This window comes from Paramormyrops kingsleyae, chromosome 7 (assembly GCF_048594095.1).
Source record: "Paramormyrops kingsleyae isolate MSU_618 chromosome 7, PKINGS_0.4, whole genome shotgun sequence".
Classification (NCBI taxonomy): domain Eukaryota; kingdom Metazoa; phylum Chordata; class Actinopteri; order Osteoglossiformes; family Mormyridae; genus Paramormyrops; species Paramormyrops kingsleyae.
The window spans coordinates 27888638-27897990 of record NC_132803.1 but is presented as its reverse complement, the minus strand read 5'-3'; the positions used below and the strand labels follow the sequence as shown (position 1 = coordinate 27897990).

Here is a 9353-nt window from a genome sequence, read left to right as displayed (position 1 = left end):
CAACGGCGAACTAACGAAAGGTACACCCTTTTTAACAATTACTGTCGTTGTACTGACGTGAGATTGTAACTGATTAGCCCGATTCGGAGTTCCGACCACCCCAGATATTGGTACGTTGCAGAACAGCACGGCACTTACGGAGGATCTGCAGACAGACACAATAATTTGTGTGCCTAATTACATTTCTGTCTGCTGGACGCAAAAAGAAACGTTCTGAAATCATTTCATGGGCGTCCACTGGGTTTTCATTCGTATTTTGAATAGGTTATCTAGTTTTCCATTTTGCAACGTGAAAATTCATGTATAATTCATTTGTATAGGTGCATTGATCATTGTTTCTATAAATAAGGAAGTGTAACATTTAACAGTTAATTAAAATGTAATTCGACCCAACGGTTAAAAAAGCCAATCAGAAAGGCACTGCGCGCGATACGGGTGTCAATAACACAACTAATAACCCCAGCTTCTGTCCTATTCGGCCGGGTCCCCCGCGACCAGGATAAGCAATTCAACTGAGGATGGATGTATGGATAGAAGAAATAAACGTAAATCATCAATAAAAAAAACTATATATAACTACACTTCTGAATATTGACGTGACGCCTGCGCAATGGTTGAATTAGCGCTTGAAAAAAAAATGTAGTAAAATAATGATGCCCAACAAGAGTGAAATGGAACGTGATCTGCCTAGGGGTTATCAGGTGATCAGCGGTGATCACGACCTATTTAATTTAGACAAGCGGGATTTTTTTTCTTAGAAGACATCGATCATCCTGTCAAGTGCCACGCCTACTCGACGTTCATTGGTTGCATTTCCGTTACATCATGGGCGAGTCCTTTAAAACTCTACTGCCCCTTTCACGCGAGTGCGAGTCAGGAGCCGTTTTGCTGCGTGGAGGGGCGGTGGTTTGCACTTAACGCGTGTTGTCGAAAACAAAAGTCTGTTATTTGGATTTCTAGGACGCTGGTTTATAAACCCATTTTTAATTCACTAGTCGACACGAAATCAGATAAGTCTAAGTGCGCGCGAAGTCATTATGTAATGATTTTTGCTCTGAACTGTGCGAGTACGTAGTAGTTCAGTAGTAGTGGGTAAAAGCCGAAGCGATTCTAGCGAGAAAAGAGGGCTTGTTTCCTCCACAGTTGTTCTTTAAGAGTTGAGCTCTTGACCAGCGCACTTGGACTGTGTTTCTTTCGGAACTCCGCGGCACTTCGATCCGTCAAGACGGCCAGGTGAGCGTCTCCCCCCCGCGGGGAGCCCAGTCCGCTGTCACTCTTACAATCTCTGCATTTCTTCGTCCGTCAAACCTGCCACTTCAGCCCAAGCCTCCCAGTCCTTTCGTCTGTGCAATGTTTACCTCATTCCAGGATCCCAGATGAGTAAGTTGTCTGGGCTTGAAGAGTTGTTTCCGCCCGCCGTGCCTCATCCCACACTGGTCCTGGGAAAGCGAAATATCTCAATTTCACGTTAGGAAAAAAAGTACCATCACTCTGGAGGCTTGTGCGCCTGACTGCTAATTAAAAACAGTCGTTTTAATGAAATGGCGATGCGCTTACTTAGCTGTGCCCCTGAAGGCATTATTAAAAGTGACGGATGTGTGGCTCATCTAAGCTGCCAGCGACTTTCGCCGCGGTAATTGACGCTGTTCCGTCTAATTCTGCTGTAACTATTAACCTCCTTGCATTGCGATCTGTCTATAGTCTCGCACATCTACTGATTTAAAATCACTGGCTTAATTGCCTAATGCGAAATGGTATTAATGATTACCCTGTTATTTCGAGTACCTATGCATGTCTGTGTACTGGTGCGGTGATTTTTTTTTTTTTTTTTACCCATTATTATTTTTTTAACTTTCATTAATGCAGTCCCGAATATTTTCTTATGAAGGAAACGGATCGATGTTTGAAACCTGGTGAATGTCAACGGCAAATTTTGATATGCATGTCATGTGAAGTCGCCCATCACCGAAAATGGTATCGGGAGATATAACAGGGAAAGTAAAGTAAATGATTGCATGCATTTTCTAATGAATGCCTAGCACTTGGGGGATTTCATTTAAAGAAGCGGCACGAAGCGGTGTGATGTCAGGTGGCTTCTTTCCCATGCTCGCAGAGACGATTTCAAGCTTTGCCGAAGCTAATGAGACAATTATGTAACCCCTGAAAGCGATGCTAAAATAAAACCACTTTAATTAGACTGGAATATTTCCCTGAAAACATAAAGGGGGGCCTGCATTAAGTGAGACCAATTAAAACTGATTTTAAAAAATCCAAGTCAAGTACTGAGGGTGTGTTTTTTTTTTTTTTTTTTTTAAAGTCTACATATTTATTATTCCAACTTATTGGAACGTTTTAAGGAAACTGCTTTGGGAAAGCTTGGTTTTTCTTGTCACTTCTGAAGGAGAGTCCATACATTGTTAAACTAAGCAAACTCTTTGGAGGGGGGGGGGGGGGAACTAATGAAATGTAGGGAGGAAAAAAGTCTCTGCCCGAGCTGTTTGCGCAGACCCTAAAATGAATGGTGTTCCTTGTGAAGCGTTGCAGCTGTCTGGATTGGGTCTGCTTGTGTTATGCCAGCAAGCTTATGTTAGGATGAAGAGACGGACGCAAGGCTAGGTGGTCTGTATAAAACTAGATTCCAAATGTCTGCCATGAATGCGATGAATGAGTTACTGTGCGGGGCTGAGCGGAATGTCTACGGGCGGCTCGGCGCTTCACTGACTGGATGTGTCGCCTATTGCTCGCTCTTTAAACTTCCTTCAAACGAGGACATTGGTTGGGCTTCTGGGTGAGTGGTAATTACTGCGAATCGCAGTCCGTGCAGTGCTGCAAGTGTGGGTACAGGGTCACCCCCGTCCATTCGCGTTGTAATGTCTGCTGGGTGAATAGGGGAAGCGCTGTCCCCGTTTTGATGGCCTTAGTTTTCAGGGTGTGCTTTAAAAAAAAAGGGTCACGGAAAAGAAAGTGAATCCCTACTGAATTTAATGCCAGGTGTGTCTGCCACTGAAACCCACAGATGCGTGTCAGTACCTCTCAGTATGTGTATGTTATACTGGCTGTTTTAGTGGGACTGATTTTACAGAGATGTCCTTTTGTTTAAAACTGGGGGAACCCAAACGAAATCCTTTATCAGCTGTGATGGTGATCTTGTATCGGTATATTCGAACCTTACTGAGCACCTTTTGTGTGTCCAGCAAAAAATTAAATGTTATACCAGTTCGGTCCATTGACTACCGGAGGGACTTGTGAATGTATAATGTCGTGGTTTGCAATGGGAGGGTGAGTTTTAAAGATACTCAGATCTGTTTTGGTCACTAGTTCACGTGTCATTTTTGGAAACCTATGACATGGTCGAACAGTATTCATCTTCCTGGACGTTGGTGCTTGAAGTAATTAAGGCCATGTTTGTTGTTGGTTTTACTGTTATCGATCTTTTTTTGCAATGGGTTTGCATACAAGTGATAAGAACGGAATAAATGTAAAGGAATGAGATGTTAATGGACTGAGATCTTTCAGGATCATCCTGCGTCCTCATACACTGGTATGTGGTTTAACCAAAAGCTATGTGTGTGGTTTTTTTTTCCCCCCAGAATATTCAAGCAGCTGCAGTCAAATGTGAGTTATAGTACGTCAAAATAATATATGACTCTATTAAGAGTCGAGCAGAGTTGCAAGCTTTAGCGGAGCAGCTGTAGGGGCTTTAGTGTCTGCGAGACCAGCGGCTCGTTTTTGTTTTCGGTAGAAAGAGGCTTTACTTTTAAGCCGGAGAATGTGCCGTCAGGATTTTGGTGCATCGTGCTCCTCCGGGCTGTTTGTAAAGAGACGACTCCTGCATGAGGCCTGTCTCTGTAGTTATGAGGAGAGTTTAGGTGGAATGGGGATGTGTGTGTTTATATTACATTGCAGGGACCAAATGTCCCTCAAAATGTAGTTAAAACCCAGTTACTTTGATGTTGTGGGTCCCCATAAAAATCTGTCACTGCAATCTAAAAATGCCAAAAGTCTTGTATTTTGTTTGGTTATTTATGGTTAAGGTTAGGGCTGGGTAGGACTTAAGGTTGTCGTTGGGATTAGAGTTTTCCCCATAGAAATTAATGGAGAGTCCCCACTAAGAAACAATTACAAACGTGTGTGTGTGTGTGTGTGTGTGTTCGTGTTCCCCTCCTTGAATTTTATTGATGAAGCAGGATGGTGGGAGTGATGGTTCCCCAACACTATTTCACAGGCTGAAGAATCCAAGTTATTAGATTGCAGCCTGTTGCAAAGGGGTGAAAGGTGACCCAGCTGCTTAATGAAAAGGGGGAGTGTAAGAGAAGATCAACTGTATCGATCCCAAGGGGAAATTCTTAATTCCAGAAGATGGGCTCCTGTCTGAAATGCTGAAAGGCTAATTTTAGTATTGAATTAATAGGGTAAATAACATCCATCGTGACTTAACATTCTTACCTTCTCCGATCTCAGAAATGCTTAAATTTCAGACATGCTTCTTGAAAGAATGTCTCCCTCCGCCCCCCCCCCCCCCCTTGGCCGAGTTGAGGAATGGTCTCCTGGCTGCCTTCGGTCCATCATCTGTGGTCGCTGTTACATGAAGGAAGTGCTTCAGGTGCCTTCTGACACAGGGGACCAAAACCACATTGGGCTTACAGCAGCACCTCCAGGGTCACCGTGGGGTCATTTATGGCCTTCGAGTAGCTCTCAAGTCCTTGGCAAAATTGTGCAGATCATCTTCTGTTCTCGTAAGTAAAAGTGAGAGTGAACTCCTCGCCGAGGCGTGCCGGACTTCAGTGTGCGTAAATCTTAAAGGGCCGCGGCGAATGCGGCCTGCACTCTGGTATGCTTCTCATTAGTGGCATGATAAAAGTAGACGACCAGCTGCATGCTAAATCGGTCTCCTTCTGGGTGGAATGAACGTGCTTATTAGGGGTGCAGGACCAGCTAATGCTGTACTGGAGGGGCCCTGGGATGGTAATTAGCGTGCAGTGGGGCTCTCGATGGGTGAGGTGTGACATCATAGAAGGGAATGTTCTAGTTCAGAATTTCAATGTTCCTTTAAATTTACACCAGAAAAGGTGTTATGTGGGAAACAATATTAGGATGGAGATGGCGCCTAGAGGAGGGAGTGACGGAAGCGCTGCCTTTATCAGCCTTGAAATGCACTCGGAGACGTCCACCTTGGGGTCCCTCGGACATCTCTGTGCTCATGCGTTTCTTTAACGGTGTTTTCCATTGGCTACAGCACCGTTTTATAAAGCAATCGCTTTACTTCTCAAATATCATTGAAGCCACTGCTGTCGTTGTGGATATTTCATCACAAGTATTTCTCAAAGTTCTGAAAAGCAGTGCACCCCCCCAGAAAAAAAAGGGGGTTAAGGCATTTGTGATACTTTCTTTGTTGCCCAAGAGCACCATCTAGTGGTGTTGACCCATCCCTATTTTTTCTTCTTTTTTCTTTTGTAGGCCTGCGATGGTGCACAGCCGGGTGGAGCCTTCGTCCATGGCAGGGGTGGGGGCGAGTTCACCCCCCAGGGGATGCGCAGGCTGTGGGGGCCGCATCGCAGACCGCTTCCTGCTTTTCTCCATGGAGCGCTACTGGCACACTCACTGCCTGAAGTGCTCATGCTGCCAGGCCCAGCTGGGCGACATCGGCACCACCTGCTACAGCAAGGGTGGTATGGTGCTCTGCCGGGACGACTACATCAGGTGGGCTGGGGGTGTGGCCATGGGTGGGGATGGGTGTGGCCAGGGGCGGGGTTACCGCAGCATGGCGCTCTGCCAGGATGACTATTTCAGGTGGACTGGGGATGTGGCCAGGGGCAGAGCTGGGTGTGGCTTGGGGCGGGATTAGGGCAGCCGGGTTCTCTCCCGAGATGACTACATCAGGTAGATTGGGGGTGTGGCCAGGGGCGGGGCTAGGGCAGCCGGATTACAACTCTCATTTACGCATATCATCCTGACAGAATCATACATTTTGAGAGAGATGCTTTGTATATCTGGTACCATTTTATTATACGGTTTACTAAAGTAAGTTTAGTATGGGGGGAATTAAAATTCAGACTTCAAAGGCTTCTTAAAAAGTTATAGATAGGAGTAAGGGTTTTGCCAACTGTAGGCTAATGACTGTAATAAATGTAGGCTAGTGCTGAGTTGGTCTAATGGTGAATCCTGTAAAGAGTGGGCTGTCTAATTTCAGTAATCCCCTACTCCATCCCACTACCTTATAGGAACATGAAGTAATGGAAGAGCAGGAGCAGGAATTACATGGATTTTTTTTTTGTGGGGGTGATACTCCAGGATATTCAAAGCCATAAATGTAGAGGGGGGGGGCAAGTCATTGCAATCTGTAATCATTGTGTCTGTTCTGGGTGTAAAATGTGCTTTGTCTCAATGTCACAATGGTGCCAGACATATATTTGTAAACAATAAATCCGAAACTCAGTCATTCCTGCTCTGTTCTGTTGTGCTGTCTGTGGCCCTCAGCTTCTCTCCTGGGGGGGGGATGCTGGATACGCCGTCACATGTGCATGGGCCATGTTTAAGCCTCTCCGCCATGAGTACATGCGTGACACGGTTAATGGAAAGGGCAGCGTTCTGTCGCTGTGCTGCACACCACGAACACGGGGGTTTGATGAAAGGACAGGACATTAATTAGGGGGAGCAGAGCGCCTCTCCCAGCGTCTCTTATCAAATTACTATTTGGATTAAGATCAGAAATTCATTACCGTGAGCAGCCAGAAGCTGGGGCAGCGATAGGGGGAAGTCGGGGGGGGGGGGGGGGGGATGCTTGGATAGCCAAACCCGTCTGGCCTGTGCCAGTCTTAAGTGGGTGTCATCGTGGCCTCGACTGCATCTCTTGCCTTTTAAGTCTCTGTCGGATTTAACACTTCGATATTTCAGGTGGACAGAGACTGCAAAGTGCAGCAGGTCTCTGTGCGAAGCTGACTGATAAACGAAGCTGACTTCCACATTCGTACTGGCCTCACCAGGTCACATGACACTCGTGGTTCTGTGGGCTCCTTCTCAAACCCTCAACCGAATGTCAAGCCAGTCTGAATGGTCTCCCAGACCTGTAGACCTTTTGGCATCTGCTGCATTTAATTGTTGGGTATGGTTGCCGATTTGGGTGACTTGGTAGCTGGACGTGCTTGCTGGCAGCCAGGGCTCGCAGACTGACAGACCTTGTTTCCTGTCATGCCGTCAGGCTATTCGGACACAGCGGGGCTTGCAGCGCCTGTGGGCTATCCATCCCTGCCAGCGAGATGGTGATGAGAGCCCAGGGCAGCGTGTATCACCTGAAGGTGAGTCTGCTACCTTTCCAGCAGGAGGGCGGCGATAGAGAGCCAGTTTTTTTTTTTTTTCCCATTCACTACAGATTAGTCTGACATTACCTTGGGGAATAGTTGGGAAATGAGCTTGAAAACTGCAGGTTTTCATCCGTTCTGCTAACGCTTGGTTTTCCTTGCCCGCCTGCCCACCCGTGCAGTGCTTCACCTGCGCCACCTGTAGGAACCGGCTGGTGCCGGGCGACCGTTTTCACTACGTCAACGGCACAATCTTCTGCGAGCAGGACCGGCCCAGCGGCACGTTGCTCAGCAGTCACCTGACCCCACTGCCTGACCAGAAGGTGAGGGGGGGGGGGGGGGGGGGGAGGACTTTTAGCCCCCTTAAGTTACACCTATACAGCTGGATTGTAAATTTCGAAAGTCTGAAGTCCAAAAGTGTATTTGCTGCAGGTATAATGTAGATTCACACGCAGCGTGTAGGACTGTGATGAAACGTCAGTTGGTTTGGCAGCTGTTGTGACGAATGGCCCTCGTTCTCACCTCATCCTAGGTCTGCTGAAGTGGCTGGGGGCCATCTCCATACCCGCTCCCTCTTCCTCCTCCATCCAAGCACCCCCTTGCGGTCTGTCATATACTTCCACTGTTATACCACCCCCCCACCCCCATGGATGTCAACGGTGGATATATCTCCTTAATATTAAAGGGTATTCAAAACCAGCCACCGTCCACCTGTCCACAAACGAGATCCTGACAGACTGACTGTTCACGGAGAAGATGGATGGCTGCTTGTTGCTCTTGGATGTTTCAGCTGGTACCTTGGCACATGCTCCCTGGAGATCGCAGACCCACACGGACGTGACCTGAGCCAGACAATGAAGCAAAGTGAGGTTCCTCTGACCCACTCGGCGGCCGAAGGTCACGGGGACGACCTTGACACGGGAGGCCTTTTTCCTTTATCAAGTAGATGGAACTCTGGAAGAGATGGGAAAGACTGAACAGACACCCTGAAAGCCATGAAGGGGGAGGGGCTGCAGGATCTCTGAGCAGCACATACAGTATCAGGAAAGCAATCTGTGCCTCTTTCAGTCCAGATGTATCTGTCATTTTTGGTGAGAATTTTTGAAGAAATCTGTAGATCAGGTGAGCATATGGGTACTTGCTGAAAGGTTCTTGCTATAACATTAAATCCTTGACTTATTTTAATTATAATCTTAATGGTTTGTTTTAATCTTTGACTTATTTCATTTTTTAAATTTAGTTTATTTGAATAGGGATCATTGAAGGAACATTAAATCGGAGGGTGTGAAAGACTGTACAGTCAGGTGTGAATCGTTTTGTTCTGGATGGCGCTGCCAAGTTGACGGACTTCACAGGCCTTTGTGAAAGGATGATGGTAACGGCCAACTGTACAAGTGTGATGATCTGTACATATTTTTCTAATGCCAACGTGTCGTGCTGAAGTGAGGCTGAATTCTTGTCTGTTCCAGTTTTTTGATTGGAAATTGAAAAATGCTGTGAAACAGTTAAATGGAAAAATAAAATGCTTAACAGACCTATGTAGTGTGGTGTGTTTTATTTATTTATTTCCCCTCTCCTCCTAGTTCACTTTTTGTGTTTTGGTTTTTTATTAAGAGTGTGGTCGGGGGGGGCAGTACCCTTGCCACACCCTTCTACGGTTGGGGGCACATATCCCACTTCCGATCTGTGTCCTGAGTCTGCATGTTCTTCCTGACTCGCACAAGTTTCCTCCCACTGTGTAAAGAGAATCATTTAGAGTAATTGGTTGTAAATTGCCTGTAGCATTTTTCTCCCATGTGCATGTGCCCCTGTATTTGCCCTGTAGTGGACTGGCCCTCTTTCTGCACTTCACCCCACCTTGTGTTCTGTGCAGCCAGGGTTCGGCTCCAGGCTGCTCCCTGCCATAACCCTGACCGGCCCTTGATGTGGCTACAGGCTTTGCAAGGAATTATGCGGAGAGCTGGTGCCTGAGGTCCCCATCTGCTGTACCCTAGAGCAGTGTTTCCCAATCCGGTCCTTGGGGACCCATAGCCGGTCCATGTTTTTGCTCCCTGC

At 46.8% G+C, this 9353-nt stretch overlaps 1 protein-coding gene across 3 annotated transcripts; it reads left to right on the top strand.

Annotated features, from left to right (window-relative positions):
* On the top strand, positions 1–8833 carry lmo4a (LIM domain only 4a). Of its 3 annotated transcripts, none has more exons than XM_072714698.1 (5): positions 1–20; positions 5458–5700; positions 7199–7295; positions 7481–7621; positions 7831–8833. In XM_072714698.1, the coding sequence occupies exons 2-5, from the start codon at positions 5465–5467 to the stop codon at positions 7837–7839; spliced, it is 483 nt and encodes a 160-aa protein (XP_072570799.1). In that variant the 5' UTR covers positions 1–20; positions 5458–5464; the 3' UTR covers positions 7840–8833. The 3 variants fall into 3 exon arrangements, with proteins under 3 accessions (XP_072570799.1, XP_072570798.1, XP_072570800.1); XM_072714697.1 differs by lacking the exon at positions 1–20 and adding an exon at positions 844–1233; XM_072714699.1 differs by lacking the exon at positions 1–20 and adding an exon at positions 1356–1380.
* The last annotated feature ends 520 nt before the right edge of the window (positions 8834–9353 follow it).